The following is a 21,983-nucleotide window of genomic DNA, read 5'->3' as shown; positions in this document are numbered from 1 at the left end:
TTGCTTTAATGTGTTCTTTGTATCGAGTTTGGAATGATCTGCCTGTCTGTCCTATGTAGAACTTATCGCAACTATTACATGTGAGTTTGTATACGCCTGTGTGGTCGTATTTGTTTGTTTGTGTTTTTTGTGTGTTGAGATGTCTTTGTAGTGTGTTTTCTGTTCTGTATGCTATGCTATATTTCTGCATTAAAGCAATAACCAGAGGACACAATACATCTACATACGCTGATCACATAACCAATGCTAACCATGCATACAATAACATGGAAATCCTACACACACAACCCAAGAACCAAAAACTCAACACACTAGAACAATATGAAATATACAGACACACTAAAGCACACCCCGATCAAATTCTCAACACACAGATCAATTTCAGAACACACACACTATTTGACTCCACTTTTCAACAATCACACGCACCCACATAACAGGCAGAGAAGTTCGAGATGACGCCGAGATCTAGTAGGCTCTGAGGATGGTGTGATGAAGCACCGAAACAGCTGTAAGCCGCACAAACTTACATAATTAACACGAGTAAGTCCGCTAGTTAATTAATTATATTCAGGTGTTAAAAGTAGTGTACACAAGATTCAAAATGGATGAAAAATAATGATATTGATTACTTGTTTAATTACCAAATTAGTGTCAAGTCATCCCATTTTACAAACATATGGAATGACGAAGTGAAGGGAAGCAACTAGAAACATCTGAAATGTGGACATGGAGAAGAATGGAGTGTATGAAATGGAGACAGACAGAATAAGAAATTAAGCTGTGTTGAAAAGAGTGGGTGAAGAAAGAATGATGCTGAAACTGATCTCAAAAAGAAAAAGGAATTGGTTGGGTCACTGGCTGAGAAGAAACTGCCTACTGAAGGATGAACTGGAAGGAATTGTGAACAGGGGAAAAGTTTGAGACAGAAAAAGATATCAGATGACAGACAGCATTAAGATATATGGATCATATGTGGAGACTAAGAGGGAAGATTGGAGACTGCTGGATTTACAATAAAAGATCTGCTCTTGGGTCGATCACTTTAGAACACCATGCTGAAATTCGTCAGAACGAAGAGTCGGACTTTGTATTACATACAGTAATTGTGACACTGACGTGGAACAACTCAGAACATGTGACTGATGTTCGATTCCAGATAATACCAACTAGTCTTCTACAATGTTCGAACATGAGAGAGACAACCAATATGTTAAAAACTTCGCCTTCTTTCACATGAGAACTAATTCCAAGATCTGTGCTAAAATCCTTAAGCGGTTAAAATAGTAGGAGTGGAGTGCAAGACAGCGAATATTTTTATAATGAGGTGGGATCACAGGCCTCCTCCTGTACAGCGACAAATATAGTGACAGTAATGCCAACTAATTGAAGTCACACAATTTTCAAGATTTCTAGACAAATCAGGTATGATGAAAGAGTAATGGAACAGAGAAAAATTCTCTCTGGCGCCAGGATTTGAACCCGGGTTTGCATCTCTACGTGCTGATGCTTTATCCACTAAGCCACACCAGATACCCACCCCAGCGTCGGACAAAATCGTCTCAGCTTTAAGTCCCAACTCTTGGGTTCCCTCTAGTCCGCCCTCTGCACTACGTCACAGATGTCTATGAACGTAGGACTGAAGTCCACACATGTGCTGAGGTGCACTCGTTATGAGTGACTAGTTGGCCGGGATCCGACGGAATAAGCGCCGTCTTAAATCACGAATATATATTATTTTAATGTACAGAAGAATTTTTCTCCATTCCATTATTCTTTCATCGTATGATGACGCAGAATATCTGCATGGAAATATCATATGTACTTCGGTACATTAAAATAATACATAAGATATGCGTAAATATACTTCGTAATTTAAGACGGCGCTTATTCCGTCGGATCCCGGCCAACTGGTCACTCATAACGAGTGCACCTCAGCACATGTGTGGACTTCAGTCCTGCGTTCATAGACAGCTACGACGTAGTGCAGAGGGCGGCCACTAGAGGGAACCCAAGAGTTGGAACTTAATCTGAGACGATTGTGTCCGACGCCGGGGTGGGTATCTGGTGTGGCTTAGTGGATAAAGCATCAGCACATAGAGCTGAAAACCCGGGTTCAAATCCCGGCGCCGGAGAGAATTTTTCTCCGTTCCATTACTCTTTCATCGTAAATCAGGTATGGCTTGTTCCAGGCTAAAGAATCAACATCAGTCACCTGTCACCTTGTTAGCAACAGCTCCAGCCATAACAGTATCTGGTGTGTGTGTTACATTCAGTTTGCATATCAATGTTTAACAAGTAATCACTCTGTCTGTGTGTATTGTGGAGGTAGTGTGCTTTGTTTATTGTGATCTCGTTTTCAGCGCCATTTGTTGTTCTGGGCATGCTACTATGTAGTGTATGAGGTAATTATATCTTTCTTCAAAGTTGCCGGTTTCACAGAATTTCAGACGCAAATCTGCTTCCTAAATACTTGATGTTGCATCTGACTGGATATTTCCGCATAACATGCTTTATTTCGAAACATGTTTCATTTATACTTTTGTCGTTCTGGTCTACATGTAGGGAAAACAAAATGCTTTTTGGTACTGTTGTTTATTTATGTTTGTCAATACAGTGAGCATCTCTTGTTTAAAAATTACTTCTCGTCACTGACTCGGTGCATGAAAGGAACAAAGTGACATTAAAAAGATTTCGTAATATTCTTTTTCTACTTATCTCTTCAACACAAAATAAATAAATAAGGTGTGCAAAAATACAAAGAAAAAACTGCACATTCAAAGCAACAGTACAAATCTTAAGACTTAGAATTATGTACACTCAATATACAATTCTATCAAGCAGGCATGGACACCCCTGGAGAGTTACAACATACAGCTCATTCCACATCTAGTGTTGTCAGACTTAGGCCAGTATGTCCAACATTTGCCAAGTGTGACCATACGAGGCACTTAACCACTTCTGCAGTTGTGTCAGGGTGAAGGTTCTTCCTGTTCTCGATCACTCTACCAACCTCTGGTTATTTGCGCTTTATCATTAATTCAGTTCACAGTTCCTGCTAATATTTAACGGTGATAAGCCTTGTACAGCTTCAGAATTTATAGAAGTTGGCCAGCCATTTGGAACAGACAGTACTGACAACCTCTGAAACATTGTTCCACAGCAATCTATCAGTCCAAAGAGAATCCCTTCCTAACGAAAATACACGCAAGAACTGCAACATCACATGGGGACAAAACAGCGTGGAGAAGGGCCAAAACTAACAATGTTCCTGCTGGTTAAATACCCAATTTATAGTGATAACACAGCCCAGAACTCCACGACACATTCTAACAGAATACAGTAGAACCTCAATTATCCATTATAATCAGTGGGAAGGAGTTGACAGTTAATCGGAAATGACGGATAATCCATTTTACTTAAGGGGAGACAGACCAACAGGGAAAAGATCATTGGGTCGCCCTGTTAAGAGAAGGCGGGAAAACGTTTGTAGACCGGAACAGTTCTTCTAGGACTATCACCTGTTAGGATTAGGATGATGATGATGATTTAAGGGGGGAGACAGGTGAAATTTTGGTAATTTTCAGCCAAAAATTGTATTTTCGTTTTCTTGTAGAAATGAATCAGCAATGTCTTATTTATATATTGAGCAAGTTTCAAAGCATAAAAATTACGCAATATATAAGTGGCTGCACCCTTGAACTTCAATTCCATGCAAATTTTACAAGCTGTTTTTGCACATTTTTTTTTCCAGAACATTTCATCAGATTCAAAGTTTAAAGGCTCTTACAATTTTCAAGCTAGGAATTTTTATAGCATGTTCTATATACAGTGGTTAACGAAATAGCACATGGGTTTTATGATTAATTGAATACTTTTTTAAATAAAAGATTAAATATTTATAGTGGCAATGGAAAATTTTTATTATTTTCTTTATGCAGTGATTATAAAAATTGTTTCCTTCTTTTCTAGTACAGATACAGCAAAACTAATATGTAATACGATCAAAGAGTAATGGAATGGAGAAAAATTCTCTCCGGCACCAGGATTTGAACCCAGGTTTTCAGCTCTGCGTGCTGATGCTTTATCCACTAAGCCACACTGGATATCCATCCCGGTGTCGGACAGAATCGTCTCAGTTTTAAGTTCCAACTCTTGGGTTCCCTCTAGTGGCTGCCCTCTGCACTACGTCATAGATGTCTATGAACGTAGGACTGAAGTCCACACATGTGCTGAGGTGCACTCATTATGAGTGACTAGTTGGCCAGGATCCGACGGATTGTATGATGACCCAGAATATCTGCATGGAAATATCATATGTAAAATATATATAATATGTAATGTTTTTCTAAATATGCCACTGGTCTTTCAAGAAAAATTTCAGACATTTTACTGAAAAATTGAGCATTTTGAAATACGCAAATTTTACAAAATATTTTTATTAATAACTCAGAAACTAATTGACTCACAGAACTGAAACTTCACCACATCATTATCTATCACACCGTGACTATGTGTATAAAAAATTAAGGACGTAGCTTGAAAAATGTAGAAAGTAGAAATTTCACCCATCACCTACCCTTAAACGATACTGTAGTTTAAAGTTAATTTACAATACTGTTTTTTTAATCAATAACTTACTAATAATGCCAATTTAAAGCTTGTTACTTTCTTTTGGCTTTATTTTTTCCCCCTTTCTGATGGAGACCCAAATGCTCGTACCGAGCCTGAGGCTTATTGTGCCGATCTCCTTATTGTGGAATAATTTTTGAAGCCATTAGAACTGCATTCCTGCGAGAATGTGAGTCACTGCTTGGTGCCATCTTATCAATTCAGCTACAATATCCAGATCTGACAGAGTCCACATAAACAGGAACGGCCCTCCATCTCCCTCTCGATGTTCTGAAGCCTCCTCAAATGGATGGTATCTGTTCACAAATAGAGTACTACGTCCTGCTGCATCCTATATTGATCTGAAGATTGCAGCACCATGGTGCCATCTGTCTGAGGAGGCTACACAGACTGGTCTGCCACTGTGATTGTATTATACAAGTTTACAATGAAATAACAAGTACAAAAAAACTAACAAAGAACTGTTTTCAGACAGATCATGAAGGAGCCGATCTTCTATCCGTCATCAAGAGCCAAACAAATCGTAGTATAATTCACACGCTTGCCAACTATGACTGGCTGTTTTGTAATGAAACAGATTCTGTTTATTTCGGAATAGAGAATGAGTTTCATTATTTTCATAAATTATGAATTTTTATGTCCAATATTGCGTTTTGTAACATGAAAAAGCCATTAATCATAACCTGTACTGCGTTGTGAACTGTATGCTTTGGAATACTGGTGATAATGTATATCGATAAGGTGTGATAGCTAGTCTCAGTTCTTGAAATAGCATACCATATTATTAACTAGACGACACAGCATGCACGTCAGAGGTCAGCATCGGACATTTTCGCTCGAGCGCCAAGTAGTTCATAGCATAATCCGATAGGCAGCACACATGCATGATGGGTAAAATTGTCACGAGCAATAAATCCTCGAAAAGTATAAGCCGAGCATTAGACATTCGTTCTTGTTACAGTGATGAACTGTGTAGTAACATCATAGATGTTTATCATTTCAAAACTTTGCAGTGTTTAACTAACCTCTCCATAGTACAACTACAAAACTTGCTTTAAAATGTAATATAAATGTTGTAGGTAAATTTTTTTTTTTTTTTCCACACAGGAGTGATTTTGTTTTTGCCACATCTGATAGATGTTATTGGATGTAAATGTAATTATTATAAACGGAGAACACAATCACGATAATGCAAGAACTGTATCAAGTTTTATAGTAATACAAATAACAATAATAATAATAATAATAATAATAATAATAATTTCTAATAATTAGTGTATCAATCTTTGCGTCTGTAACAGTTGTGAAGCACGATTATCCGTTTTATTATATTTTCTGTGACGTTATCTCTGTACTAATATTGTTATTAATCTCTTGCTATATCAATAATATTTTGTAAAACGTTTCTACATTGTCGCAGTATATAGGCGGAACGCTATGTATGGACCTATCATATTATATATGTGGTAAATCAAATATTGAATAATTATTAATTAGCAATAATAACTGTATATCGAAGTTTTTCATACTATTTCATTTATAACTTCATGTTCCTGTTTTGGTACGTTCCATTAGACGTTTGTCATAAACGCAGAAAATAAAGTCTTAATTTTACCGTGTGAGCAAAACATATGTGTATCTTATCTGTCACCTTCCATACAAGATAAGACATGTCGGTGAGATGACCTTGTACTGTGCTTCTATTTATTACGAGCGTATCACGACCGATCGTATCTCACTCGAGCCTGCGACACTCGACCGAGTTCAAGCGAGCGATTTAACTCCAATGCAGCACTCTGATGCACGTGCTGTGAATCACGTTCAATATTTCAACAGAGCAATACATTTATACTGCCGTGGTTGTTCACATTAGGTTTTTTCTTGAGTTATTTGTGGTTTTCATATACCGTTTGCTTTAAAAAAAAATCTGCAAAACAGATAACTGGAGGATGGAAAATAGAGGTTCTACTGTAATTAGTTACCAGAATATAGAATAAGGAACTTTCAACGTCAGGAAACGTGCGAGTGTTTCTAACTAAATGATTACCGGAATCTATAAACCACAGGTTGCTAGTTACAGTGTGGAGGCTAACTCTGATACAGAACAAGTTTAAGAAATAGTTTTTATTATACTAATGAATCCAAAATTAAATAATATACAACATACTTCAATCAAGCAATCACAATGCAAACCTATTCTTATATTTCATGTAATTACTCAAACTGAACTATCACACAATATTAAATTTAAATCACGACGTACATGAACTATTATTCTTTGTGCTCTCCTCTCAGAGTGACACACACCGCGCACATTCACACCATCTTCTCGTGAACCAACAGTAAGCTCGCAGTGGACACCATTTTAAATGCAGACTTATTATGTTTCTGATGCAGATTCGATAATGAATTAGAGCAAATTAATAAATTATGTACAAGATGCTATTATGACACTTATAATTAATATGGACATACATACACCCAGGTACAAACAATAAAACACGAGTTAGGAAATGGAAGAAAAGAAAGAGCCAAAAACTGGTGACTGTAAAAAGAGGTCCTTAAAATTGCGTTTAATAAAAGACTCAATAAGACATAAAAGGTTGCTAACTGTTGACACGGTTCAAAAGTTTCAAAAAGATAAAACCTTCTCAGCAGGACAACTTCCTAAATACTGCCAATTTCAGAAAACTCGGAGAATGAGAGCAGAACCCAGAATCAAAGGGCAAGGCACACCAAAGCCAGATCTGAGACTGATTTCTAAGGAATGTCACCCAACATTTTCATATTCAAAATTGTCAGACTTACGCTGCACATGTGACACAGTTCCCTATCGTCAGTGATAGGTTAACATATCACACATCACAACCTGAATACAGCACTGGACAGACGTGAGGACGACATCTGGAGTTAATGTATTTCATTTCATCGACTCTGACAGATGGAATCCTACCAACGATTAACGAGCAGTTTAACAAGGAGGGACAAAAGGGGTCAGGAGTCCGTGGAATGACCCCAACCTGCAGCTCTTCAGCTCGCAATTCTGAAATTATGCGATTGTTCAAGTTACCATACAAAACGGTACAGCAATGAAAACAATGACACAGTTATCACTTTCATGGAGAAATCAGAGCAAACAGATTTGGCAGTGACAAGTATTCAAATCGACAATAATTGAGGCATTGACATGGGATAGGTCGTAACTGTCAAAAATTCGAATTTTTAGATTTTTCATTGAGAAGGTAGTAAATGGCCATGCCAATGGCACAGAGAAGGTAGTATGTGCACAGCTGTTGGCGCGGAGAAGGTAGTAACTCCTTTTACAACATCAGAGTGATATGGGCTGATAACTGTGCAGGGCAGAATAAGAATCGGATGATTCTAATGGTCCTGATTTACATTACTGCCATGAAACATTTTGATTCAGTGGACTTGAAATTCCTGGTTTCAAAGCATTCCTACATGCCATGTGATAGGGAATTTGGCATCATAGAGAAAAGGCAAGACCATGGTTCCAGAAGAGGTAAGGCCTAATAATGTAATAATGATGAGGGATGAGGATTTCTACGACATTTCTGCAGAATGTGACAAGTTTTTTAATACAACTCCTATCAAAATCAGCACCCTTAACTGGATTAGACTCTCAAGAGCTGATTTTCCTCTAATAAAAACAAGACAGTCATTTAATGACCTTGAAATGTGGACAGAGCACAGGATTTTTAAGAAAGGACAGTCATTAACGTCAATCACTAACTTGCAGTGCTTGCAACGCCTTGAAAGAAGACCAGTCGTCCCTGATGCCAGAAAGAGAGGCTTGTTATCTATGTTACACTTCCTCGATGAAAAGTATCATGCATTTTACCGAAAAATTTGTGCATAATGTATAAATAACGTTAATTCTCAGTTGGGCTAAGGAGTGATTTCAATGTTGTATTTTCATAAAATAGGATTTCACAGATAAATCTGTGCCAGCCTTTTCAAATTTCATATGTAACACAAACATGAGTGTATGCCTTTCATTTAAAGCAGTTTCTGTAATAATGTAAGTGAGAAAGTGTTCATAAATTTGTTTTTTGCTTCCCCTGAAAAATTTTGTTTTTGGCAGTTACTACCTTTCCCATGTCAGCGCCTCAATTTTACTTACACAACATGTTTTACTTTCTTTCACCAGCCCACAATCAACGTAATTTTTGGACAGCGATGACTGCAACATTATAAATGTCTCTGTCACTCTGGGGACACGGAATGAAACTACGAAAACCCTCACCAAGGTAGCCTGCTTCGAGAATCGAGCCCAGCACTGACACAAGAAAGAAATTGCAAATGATATTAAATGAAAAGAAAGGAATGAGCTATTTCACTGGGCCTGCGACTGACACAACCGCCGGCAGCTTGGCAAATGTCTGCCGGTACCTGACATCAGTGCACAGTGATCAGTCGTACTCATGGCTGCTCTCCCGCTTGGCTATCAGGATCTCTTTGTCTTCGTCCGACAGCTCCTCGATCATCATTCCCTTGGTGGAGCGCGCGATCTTGCTCAGCCCCTCCGTCAGCCCTGATTGGCTCACCCTGTAACAATCGCGCAGATCTTCAATGGAAGGAAATACCTCACATAGCAAAAAGACTGCACATTCCCACTGCATAAGAGTCAAATAAATGCCGAATTTTTTCCAAACTCTCTCTCTAACCTCGTCCACAAAGATAGACAGGGAATAATGCAGTGGCGGCTGGTGAGGCATTAGTAGTAGTATTAGTAGTATTTATTTATTTAACCTGGTAGAGATAAGGCCGTCAGGCCTTCTCTGCCCCTCTACCAGGGGATTACAACTATAACATGAACAATAACATTACAATTAATATTAAATTTACAATTACAATTACAGTAAAAATTAAAGTACGACAAGAATACCTGATTAATGAAAGCTAGACATTTTATCATAGAAGTTAAGAACAAAGAATATTTTTGTATTTACTAAATTACAAATTAAACCTACAGTAACGAAATTCTATAGTGATGAAATTACCGGATATTGAAATATTTTGTGATAGATTAAGAGAACTATTTACAAGAAACCATGTCTGAACGAGTCTCAATTACTGACCAAGTGCCTAGTAAGTTTGCGTTTGAATTGAATTTCGACAGTCCCTGATGCTAGCAGGTAACGAATTCCAGAGTCTTGGCAGGGCTATTGTGAAAGAGGATGAGTATGAGGAGGTGCGATGGGATGGTATTGTTAGTATTGTTTCATGGCGAGAGCGTGTGTTCAGATTGTGGTGGGAAGAAAGGTAAGTGAAGCGAGACGACAGGTACAAAGGAATAGAAGAGTTCAAGATTTCGCAGAGAAAGAGAAGTGAATGTAAATTTCTTTTCTTATCTAGTTTAAGCCAACCTATTGCTTCCAGGGATGGGGTAATGTGATCATATTTACGAACATTGCTTACAAAACGTACACACAAATTATGAGCACGCTGAAGTTTCGTTTTGTTGTTGCTGGAGAGGTCAGTCAGTAAAATGTCAGCATAGTCAAAATAGGGAAATACAAGCGTCTGCACAAGGGACTTTTTTAAGCAAGAGGGAAGATGAACATTTATCCTTCTGGTGGTGGTGCCAAAAATGAAAATAGTAATATGCGTTACAAGAGCGGTATGTTGAAGTTTTCATGTTCAAGGAAAAGTTCGAAGAAGCGAAACGTAGTTGAGCTTTTTTAATTTCCGAGAATTGAAAGAAAACATACCGCTCGTGTATCGTACATTATTTTGTGCGAAGATCGTTTATTACATACCTGAAAGAGGAATTTCTAATTAGTTGCAATGAAATCTCCATCTTGGTTTCTGTTCAATGACGGCAAATTTGCAAAACAAAAATATCTATCTTCAACATTGTTGCTTTAAAATGTTTTCTGTGTTTACTATACTCCAGCAGGCCGTGATATACGTCTGTCTTTTTTTTCCCCCAGTCTATGATGAGTCTGGAATCTTGTTGATTTTTTCATGGCTTCCTTAATGTTGCTTGCATCACGAATGCAGTAACTTTAGTGGAGTTGTAGAGTTTACTTAATTTTTGCAAATATTTAAAAACAATAATTAACAGTGCAATTTAGGTGAAATTGCAGTGGTAAGTTTCCAATTTATAATTATTACTATATTGAACGTCTCTAAAAATAATATGTTAAAAGCCTAAAGCACTAAAATCAATATGTCACTTAAGCGGTAAGAGGGAAATTGTTATGTGTGTTAGGTTGGGAATACTGAATGCGGAATTTTAGACTTTCCGCGGATTCGTTTTGTGCGGAAACCAAGCAATATGCATGATCTTGCACTAAAAGGTTTTACGCAAATTACCCTAGTGAAACTGATAATCGCAGCTCACGTTTACATTATGTTAAATAAAACACATTAATTAAAGCAGCTATTTTACCAGGTGTACAGTTAATAATGCATCTAGTAACAGTTACAATAACATTTCCGAAACTAATAACGAAATTTACAGATACAGATAATGCAAAACTTTCACAGTATTGTTAGTCAGATACAAATAACTTTTATAACTAGTAAAATTACTGGCAAAAACACACGAGATAAACAGTGATACAGATAATAAACGAACACGTTTGCACTTTATTTAACAGGCCGATGAATCCAAGGCAGCGGCCTGAATAACACATGTTCATGTCCTGCACAGATCCCATGTATCGTTAACAGAAGCATCAATACTATAGCAACAGTGTAGCGATATTTAGTTGCCGCAAAATAAAACAAATATTACACAACATTAACGAACAGTGTTACATAATATGAAAAAAATATTTATCTTTCTAAAAGGAATCATGACTATCTCTGCATTCAATATAATTAAATGGATAATAATTTACACATTCAAATCCAAATTATGTGCATTAGTTTTGAATTGGCAACATTACATTAACATTTGGTGCGGAACTTTAACTTGTGTTTTCGTGCAAGTCTGCAGTTGGTGGTTCCCTTCCTAACGTCTCCAACAACCCTGCCATCTAGCGAAATTTCTGCATTACTGTGCTCTAGCGGGCGGAATATTAACTACCGAGTCAAACTGAATTCGGCTCAAGGTCTGCCATAAGAAACGTATATAAACTAGAATCAGTAGCCTTTTGTACAGTGTTATATGGACGTAAGCAGTGCCACACCGAAGTGGCTCCAGAGTTCGGAAAAATGCTGCAAGAGTGCGTCCCGATCTGTGAGCGCGCTCGTTCAGATGAAATACGAATAAAATGTATAGAAATAAACTATTACAACTGCTTTTTAGGATATTATTTTTTATTTCATTGGCGGTGCCATGGCACACTGGCACTACCCCAGAAGCCGCCCCTGGAATAATGGTAGTAACTCCATAAAAATATCAGACACGTCGTTGTTTTCATAGCCGTAACCCAGCTTGCAGGTTTCTAACTTACACAACGTCCATTTCACCATCATCATCGTCGTCATCGACGCTGAGCTGGAAGTAAGGGTTGGCAGAAGCCGGGCGGAACTTGTAGCCCGTGAGCACGAAGAACACGTATGTCGCCATCTCACGGAACATCTCGTCCAACCACTCATACTGGAATGGCACCGTGATCTGCAACAGGTTTCAGACGCGTGATATGTCAAAACTTGCTGCCACACACACTGGGATGTTATCAGATGCACAGCAGGTACCTGACTGACGTCATTCAAACAGAAGCATCGTATTATTTCAAAGAATAGAGCTCTAATGCCAAAACAGCAAAGGAAAAATCTCCAATTTTTATAGTTCCATTTCGTACAATATTCTGGTCACGAGACATAATCATATACTTAGTCTTTTCAGGGTTTACTTACAACCCTATTGCTTTACTTGCTTCAAGTAGAATTTCCGTGTTTTCCCTAATCGTTTGTGGATTTTCTGCTAACATATTCACGTCATCCGCATAGACAAGCAGCTGATGTAACCCGTTCAATTCCAAACCCTCTCTGTTATCCTGGACTTTCCTAATGGCATATTCTAGAGCAAAGTTAAAAAGCAGAGGTGACAATACATCTCCCTGCTTTAGCCCACACAGAATTGGAAACGCATCAGATAGAAACTGACCCATACGGACTCTGCTGTACGTTTCACTACGACACATTTTAATTAATCGAACTAGTTTCTTGGGAATACCAAATTCAATAAGAATATTATATAAAACTTCTCTCCTTTACATACTTAACAAAATTAAACATGAAAAAATCTGAGCCAAAAATTCTTGAATACCATCCCATTGTGCTCAGTCACATGGCTATCCAAGTGGTTAATTTGCTTAACATGTGGAACTGGGAAATTCTAGAGCATCCTCTGTATTCTCCGGATACGAGTCTCTGTGACTATGACCTTTTCCCTAAGATGAAAGAATCTCTGAGAGGGGTACGCTTTAGGCCATTATAACAGCTTTAGAAGCTTAGAGCAAAGTGATGCTGTGGATGACATCCGTCGCCTTCCAGAGGTGTGGAGCCGGTACATGACACTGGAGGAGATTACTTTAAGAACTGCAAGCATGTCAGCTGTGAATAAATAAGTTCTTCAATCAATCTTCTTCATGTATCCAGCTGTTTTCTGACAACATAAAGTCCACTACAGTACACTGTAGTCTATTCAGTTGTTGTTATTCACGAGAAATGAGGGGTGTTTTGATCGGTGTTCATTATAGATGCCTGTTGCTAGTAGCCAGAGGTGGGGTGTAGTCAATATATACTGCAGGGCTGTGTCTTCTGCAACTGGTACTGATGATTTTAATTTACTTCTTTTGTGGTTTATGGATGGACAGTATAGAAGAATGTGTTCCAGATCTTCATCATGATTATTACACCAGACAAGTAGGATTATCAGAATTGTGAAATCGGTGTAGGTACAATTGAGTGACAATGTGACCTGTTCTGGCTCTTGTTAAAAATGTGTGAACATGTCTGGGTAAGTTTTTGTACATTTCCAGGTCATTTGGTTTCTTTTGTACAGACTGTAAAATTTTTCCTTTGTCAGAAGAGAGCCTATTGTTGATCTATATGTTTGTAAAATGATACTACTGAAGCAAAAGCACCGGATAGAAATATCACTTGAAGAGGTCTTGGTTGCAAATATGTTGCCTGCTCTGCAATATTATCGACTTTCTCGTTTCCACCACAATGACCAGGTATCCATTGAAATGTTACTTCTCTCGTGGGTACTCACCTGGTCGTGGTGAGGGAGCTTCGACTTGTTGTTTAAGCTAACAAGTAACAAAGAGGTACCCACATAAGCTGCATTAACACCAACACAGTCCCACTATATTTTTCACTGCTTCTGATTCATGGATTCCCTCAGTGTAAAATTCTCCGGAGGTAAAATAGTCCCTCAATCGGATCTCCGGGTAGGACTGCACTGAGAGATGCCAAGAATCGTACTGAAGTACTTATTTGGAACATGGTCCAGTCAATCAGAGCCAAGTTTAATATTGAAAAGAACCATTTAATGAGACAAAGAGGCAAATATAAATAACTTCTTGACCTTAATTAAAGTGAGCACATCAGACCTTGAGCAAGTAGACTATGATCCTGGTGAAGTAGATGTAGCACACTATCATGATGTAGAAGTGGCGGAACAGCTTCAGCTTGCGCAGGTTGATGGCCGCCTTGCCATCCGTGTGCGATGCCTCCTGCAGGTGTCTGATCGACCTGCAACACACGTCAACGACTCTGACAAATCTTTGTGAAATATGATTTAGCAAAACCAACCATTATTTAGCAAATTTGTTAGTGAACAATTTCGTATTAAATTAACTTCCGTTTTGCACTCCAGAATAACAATGGCAGCTGGTGATTGGAAAATTTGATGCTTTATTTTCATAAAATCAGTAATAAATATTATAGATACAGTCCAACCAGAATTACACAGTTACTGCATGAATATGTCATGAGCACAACATAACACAGAATGCTCAGAAGTAAAAATATAATTTTATAAGAGTAATACCCATGCTAAATCAAACCATTCTTAAAACGAAAAAATATTTAAGGAATGTAACACAACAATACTGCAATCTACGTTTTAAAGAATATAACTCACTTATTTGTAGAGAAAATCTGCATGTCTTTCCTTACTCCTTGTGAACAACAAAGGAAACAAAAGAAAGATTTCCTTTTTTCATACCTGCACAACCACTGAAACTTCCCATATATACTGTATGTCTAAATTAAAGAACCTAGTTTTCATTTTAACACAATGTGTCACATTTCTTGGCTTAAAAATCGATAATGTGTTAAATTGGAAAAATCATATTACAGAAATTACTCCCAAACTAAATTCAGCTTGTTTTGCTATTAGATCTATGCAAAAGATAGTAAATATCAATACCTTAAAAACAATATACTTTGCATACTTCCACTCGGTAATGAGTTTTGGAATAATATTCTGGGGAAATTCCACAGATAGTAACAATATATTTCTATTACAAAAAAGAGTAATTAGAATAATAGTAGGTGCCAAATCTAGGGAATCGTGTAGGACTATTTTAAAAAAACTACAAATAATGCCCATGGCTTGTCAGTATATTTTTTAATTAACAATCTTCCTCTTATGTAATCGTGAAAACTTTGTAACTAATTCAACAGTTCATAGCATAAATACACGTCAAAAAATGACTTTCATACTCCATCGGCAAGTCTATCGTGCTATCAAAAAGGAGTGCGTTATATGGCAGTAACAATTTTTAATAGCCTCCCTATCGATATAAAAAATGAAACTCAAAACATAAAATTATTTAGGGCCAAATTAAAGAAGTACCTAATTTCTCACGCCTTCTATTCTGTAGGTGAATTCATGACATTCAATAACACTTCATGAAACTGATACTAAAACTTTGTGTTGTACTAGCAGACTATATTGTAAATCTCGTCTGTATATATTTCATCTAGACTGTGACTATAAATTAAGATTTTATAATAGTATTAAGTTTTTTGACTTGTTCCATATTCTAGCTGTAAGCATGTATGAATACCATGGAATGTTAATAAATACAATACAATACAATACAATTTCAAGGAATGGAGTTTGTCTGCCAAGTCACTCAATCTCTGATTTTTCTTCCAAAGTGCGCACTGAAAACAGATGTTCTAATGAACACTGTACAATATTCATCTTTATTAACTAAAATAAGAACGCTACCCTCAAACATTCATGTGGCACAGCACAATACTTACAAGAAATAAACTTCGACACGTGCTAGATGTGAGTACTCAAGCAAACTAAACTCACACTACAGTGGTTACAATCACAAAGAATCGGAACTGGAAATAAAGTACTTGAAGATGGAAGATGCTCACCACCACCAATATAAATGAAGGGAAGCCTGTTTCTCTCACCAGAGCAAGAGCAAGCAAGGCTGTTTTCTGTCTCTCTCACTCACTATAATAACCCTGAGCCCAAAATGTGCGTTTATCAACAACTCGTAAACTGTGCTAGAAAAACCCTGTCTCTTCTCTTCGCCCAGGAAGGATTCTAAGATCCACTCTGTCCCCATAAGAAGCCTGGTCATTTACTACAGCGAGCCAACAATGAGGTTCCTGCAAAAAATCTCCGCGATTTTCTGAAGCAAACTAATCATGTTCCTATGATTTAGTAGAGAGAAGTAATATTACCATTAAGTACGAGAAAAATTCGTACCGGCGCCGGGAATCGAACCCAGGACCTCTCAACTGTGCGCGCTGAGTGCTCTTAACCAACTGAGCCATGCCGGGACACAATCCACGACGCCAGCCGAACTCCTCTCGTAGTATTATGTTATGGCCTTACTACCTGCATTTAAGATGATACACGTCATATATATACAGGAGCGCATATTAAATGACTTTATGGCCATATTCAACAACAGTTTCTGAAAACTGTTAACAGTTTTCAGAACCTGTACGAGAGGAGTTCGGCCGGCGTCGTGGATCGTGTCCCGGCATGGCTCAGTTGGTTAAGAGCACTCAGCGCGCACAGCTGAGAGGTCCTGGGTTCGATTCCTGGTGCCGGTACGAATTTTTCTCGTACTTAATGGTAATAAAACAAACTGGGTTGCAAAGGGTAGTGAAGTTCATTCCATCTATCACCTCTCCTACCTAATTCCCAACCTCACCTTCACGTGGTGCAACCTGTTCCTAAACAGACGAGGCTCTGGGGACCGAGTCACAGCGGTATAACTGTTCCAACACATATGGAGGAAATGCCATATAAACGCCTGTCCAGAAGGCTATTAAGGTAGCAGCCCTACCACTGGACTACTGTGCGACAGGCTTGTAACCTATCCACAGGAACTCCATATTACATTCAAGTCTCATAATATTAACAGCCGGACTGCAGAATCTGTTGACGACTATGGCATGAATAGGACTATGAGTAAAAATAAATGAAAAAAAAGGGTATTTTACAATTTGCCACTTGGAATGTTCAAGGATTATCATACAAGGACGATCAGCTTGATGACATTTTAGCAAAAAAAGGTATCAAAATTGCAGCAATTAGTGAAACAAAAAGAAAACAAAACGGATCGAAAGAAACAAATAACTATATTCAATTATACAGTGGTGTTAATAGACAAGAAAGAGCAAGAGCTGGGGTTATCTTAATGATTCATAAATCACTACGCTCCTCTATTGATTATTATAAATTTTGGAATGAAAGATTAATAGAAGTTCGAATTAAACTTAGAAGAGGTTTTATGACAGTAATAGGCACCTATGCACCTGTGGAAGGAGATGAAGATAATAGTGAGTTGTTTTACAATAAATTACAAATCATAATCAATAAAGTTAATAAATCAGACATGTTACTTTTATTAGGGGATTTCAATGCAAGAATTGGTAGTAATGAAGTTAGAGGGCACATTGGAAAACACGGCGAAACAACTTGTAATAATAATGGACAAAGACTACGAGATTTTGTGATTTACAATGATCTAAAAGTAATGAATTCTTTCTTTAAACACAAAAATATACACACATATACATGGCACGCAAGAGGATCACAATCTATTATTGACTATGTCATTTGTAATCAAAAATTGTTTAGCTTCGTTTTAGATGTCAAAGCTTGTAGAGGTCCTGAATTAGAGACAGATCATTATCTAATTGTATCCCCTATTAGAATACCAGCACCATGGCATAAAAGAAATATTAAAAATTTCAAGCAAGAAAGCAATAGGCTTATTTTTAAAGTAGACTTATTGAGAGATGATAGTATTAAATGGCTTTATGAATGTCGCATAAAGGAATATCTTCAAAAAATCAAAATCTCGGATAATATAGAGGAAGAATGGAACAACTTAACAGATATTTTGAAAAAGGCTGCATTTGAAAGTATTGGCGTAAAAAATATTAAGCAGAAGAGAAAAAGAGGCATACTGAAATGGGATGAGGATATCAAGAAGGTGATAAATGATAAGCGAGAAGCATATCTCCGATTTTTGCAAACAAAAAAACTTGAAGATGAAATTGAATATAAAAGAAAGAGAGCAATTGCAAAACGGGAAACAAGAAAGCGACACCGAGAGAAATGGAGTGATTTCGTCTCAAGATTAGAAAGAGATTTAACATTACCAAGACCCAAAACTTTCAAAATTTTAAAGAAAATAAATTAGGAGATAAAAGAAAATGTTGTTATAAACCCTATTCCTAACGAATCTCTACTTGCTTACTTTAAAAATATATGGTTTCACAAAAACATCTCTCTTACATTAAAGAATTCCAACAACAACCCAACAGATATTATTACTTATGATGAACTCATTGAAGTATATAAACGTTTAAAAAACGGGAAAGCCCCAGGTGAAGATAATTTAAATTTCGAGCTTTTTAAATACGCTGGAGAAGAATTTACCTATCGATTTTTATATTTCTTAAACAATATATGGGCAGGATTAAACCCCCCAGAAAGTTGGCAAAAAGCCATTGTAGTACCCATTTATAAGAAAGGAAACAAAAAACTATGTGAAAATTACAGGGGTATAAGTCTTCTCAATTCTGGATATAAGATCTATACAGCCATAATCAAAAATAAACTATCACATCTTTACGAAGACAAAATCACTGAAGAACAGAATGGATTCCGAAAAGGAAGATCATGTTGTGACAGCTATTTCACCATGAAGATTTTAATTGAAAAGCACAGAGAATTTAATATTCCAACCCACTTAGCTTTTATTGATTTCATAAAAGCTTTTGATAGAGTTGATAGAAATAAACTTTTAGAGATTTTACGCTATGATCATGTGCCAAACCAAATCATTCTCTCCATTTATAATTTATATCAACAAAATGAAATTGCCATAAGAACTGAACGCGGAACTACTAGCTGGACTTCCATCAACCAAGGTGTTAGACAGGGTGCGGTCTTTCCCCTCTGTTGTTTGTTATATATATGAACCATATTTTATACATTTGGAGGCAAAGTCATCATGCTGGAATTCAAATTAATCGAAACACAGTTCTCGATACACTAATGTTTGCCGACGATCAGGTTATTATCGCTAAAACAGAGGATGCTTTACAAAGAGCCATTTATAATTTGCAAATAATCGCCTCTGATTTCAATATGGAAATCTCAAAAGAGAAAACAAAAGTCATGGCATTTTCGGGAGAGAACCCAATTCCAAGTAAGATCATGATAAATAATACTTTAATTGAACGTGTTAATTCATTTAACTATTTAGGTTGTAACCTCTCTTACATCACTGATGAAGATATGTCAAACAAAATATCTAAATTTATAAAAATCACTGGCGTCATTAACGCCGTCTTCAAATCCTCCCATGTTCAGAAACATACAAGGCTAAAGGTATATAAAACACTAGCTCGACCGGTCCTCACTTACGGTAGCGAGGCATGGACAATCAGAAAAGCTGATGAGCAAAGGCTGACGACAGGGAAAATGAGGTTCATGAGACGAACAGCGGGATGCTCTTTGCTGGAACACCGTAAAAATGTGGACATATTGCAGGAACTCAAAATGGATCCCATAGTTAATTTTGTTCAACAATATCGACTTCAGTGGAAAAAACATGTCGAAAGGATGGATCACACTAGATGGCCTAAACAGATTCTTACTTATGTACCAAGAGGAAAGAGGAAATTGGGAAGACCACGCAAGCGCTGGCATGAGACCGTAACAGATCCTGTAGGGTATAATACGTGAGGGATATGATGATGAAAACAAACCGACTAGTTCACACTATTCGATGAAAGAGTAATGGAACAGAGAAAAATTCTCTCCGGCGCCGGGATTTGAACCCGGGTTTTCAGCTCTACGTGCTGATACATTATCCACTAAGTTACACCGGATACAACTCCAACGCCGGTTAAAATCGTCTCAGATTAAGCTCCAACTCTTGGGTTCCCTCTAGTGGCCGCCCTCTGCACTACGTCATAGATGTCTATGAACGCAGGACCGAAGTCCACACATGTGCTGAGGTGCACTCGATATGAGTGACTAGTTGGCCAGGATCCGACGGAATAAGCGCCATCTTAAATCACGAAGTGATTTTACGCCTATCATATATATTATTTTAATGTACCGAAGTACATATGATATTTCCATGCAGATATTCTGCGTCATCATTCGATGAAAGAGTAATGGAACGGAGAAAAATTCTCTCCGGTGCCGGGATTTGATGTGTGGACTTCGGTCCTGCGTTCATAGACATCTATGACGTAGTGCAGAGGGCGGCCACTAGAGAGAACCCAAGAGTTGGAGCTTAATCTGAGACGATTCTAACCAGCGTCGGAGTTGTATCCGTGTGGCTTAGTGGATAAAGCATCAGCACGTAGAGCTGAAAACCCGGGTTCAAATCCTGGCGCCGGAGAGAATTTTTCTCCGTTCCATTACTCTTTCATCGAATGATGACGCAGAATATCTGCATGGAAATATCATATGTACTTCGGTACATTAAAATAATATATAGTTCACACTAGTCGTGTAATATGCAATGAAGTGGGCGAGACCTCATTCATATTTGATACATTGATACAGAAGTAATATATATTATTTTAATGTACCGAAGTACATATGATATTTCCATGCAGATATTCTGCGTCATCATACGATGAAAGAGTAATGGAACGGAGAAAAATTCTCTCCGGTGCCGGGTTTTCAGCTCTACGTGCTGATGCTAAAGAGAATTTTTCTCCATTCCATTACTCTTTCATCGCAGAGAGAAGTAAGTTACTTCAACTTTTATTTTAAACAGTTTAAAGATTCAAATATTTTTAGTTGTAGCACAAACTTGCTACAGCTTTAAGGAACCGACCTGTAGCATATTATACAGTGTGTTTCATAAAGATTTGAGGGGTTACAAAACTTCAGTGCAAATAAACTAATGAACTTATATTAATGAAACCAGTCCAGACCAATGAGGATCTACAAATTTTCGTGGCTAAGACGACACACATCCAGACAATAGTCTAATTCTTGCCACACTCGCATCAACTTGACCTGTCAACTGCTGCAATGATATGCTCCCTTAGGGCTGTATTCATAAACGAGACTTTGGAGGAAGACTTCCCAAAGTCGACTTTCATAGTAAAGTTTAACTTTGTTAAAAGTCCTATTCATAGACAATACTGCTGAGACTTTGACTTTGACTTCGGTAAGTCGAGATTTGACGATCTTGTTCTAATGTTGGCAATCACAATCACTGCCTTCTAAACGAATTAAATTAATAGATAGTTGAAATAGAGTAGGCATTGCCACAATCAAAGCCATCTTTTGAAACAAATCAATGAAACAATTGAACATCAGAACATGTTAAGCAATTATTAATAGTTCTTGCAGCTTTACATAAGAATAATATTATTCGGGGGCTTATTGTGACACTAACGTAAGCACAAAAATTGACATTTTCAGGTCTTTACACCAATCGATAATAATTTGTTCTTCTATCTGGCCACAAAAAATCGTAACTCATTTCGAACAGTCTTGTATATAACACAATAATTCATAACTACAAAACATGATGGTATAGTTTATCTGAAATAGTATTGCCTGTTAAGAATTTTGTTGTGAATAAAACATGTATTGCAGTTAAGTTAGTTTCACATTAAGCCCTGAAATTATTTCATTGTAAAATAATTTTGTTGTGAAAGTATGGAAGATAAGATTCCACCAATGACAGACTATGAAAGAGACATATTATCCTGCTGACAGTTGGCAGAGTTATTCCCTGTATGTCTGCAGAAACTACTTAAAATTATCTGAAATCAATATGTAGGAAACATTATTATGACGACCGCAAGAATTATAAATTAACTGCATTTCCAGCTGTATAACCTATCCTCTATAAAATTAAATAGTAAGAATCAATATTAAGCTATTA

General features: G+C 37.3%; 1 protein-coding gene across 2 annotated transcripts in view; it reads right to left on the bottom strand.

The window, feature by feature from the left end:
• Positions 1-2,581: 2,581 nt before the first annotated feature.
• Positions 2,582-21,983, bottom strand: part of LOC138713088 (protein GPR107) — a 37,604-nt gene continuing 18,202 nt past the window's right edge. The window contains exons 11-14 of one of the 2 annotated variants that reach the window (XM_069844843.1): positions 14,172-14,313; positions 12,063-12,226; positions 9,046-9,201; positions 2,582-3,144 (exon numbers count right to left, since the gene is read on the bottom strand). In XM_069844843.1, coding sequence (XP_069700944.1) covers positions 9,066-9,201; positions 12,063-12,226; positions 14,172-14,313 — 442 coding nt within the window. In that variant the 3' untranslated portion in view covers positions 2,582-3,144; positions 9,046-9,065. Of the gene's footprint in view, positions 9,202-12,062; positions 12,227-14,171; positions 14,314-21,983 lie in introns of both variants that reach the window. The other variant, XM_069844842.1, reaches the window with a different exon arrangement.

The sequence above is a fragment of the Periplaneta americana genome, chromosome 14, assembly GCF_040183065.1.
Source record: "Periplaneta americana isolate PAMFEO1 chromosome 14, P.americana_PAMFEO1_priV1, whole genome shotgun sequence".
NCBI lineage: Eukaryota > Metazoa > Arthropoda > Insecta > Blattodea > Blattidae > Periplaneta > Periplaneta americana.
The sequence above is the reverse complement of the archived record's forward strand: the minus strand, read 5'-3'. Positions and strand labels throughout refer to the sequence as shown.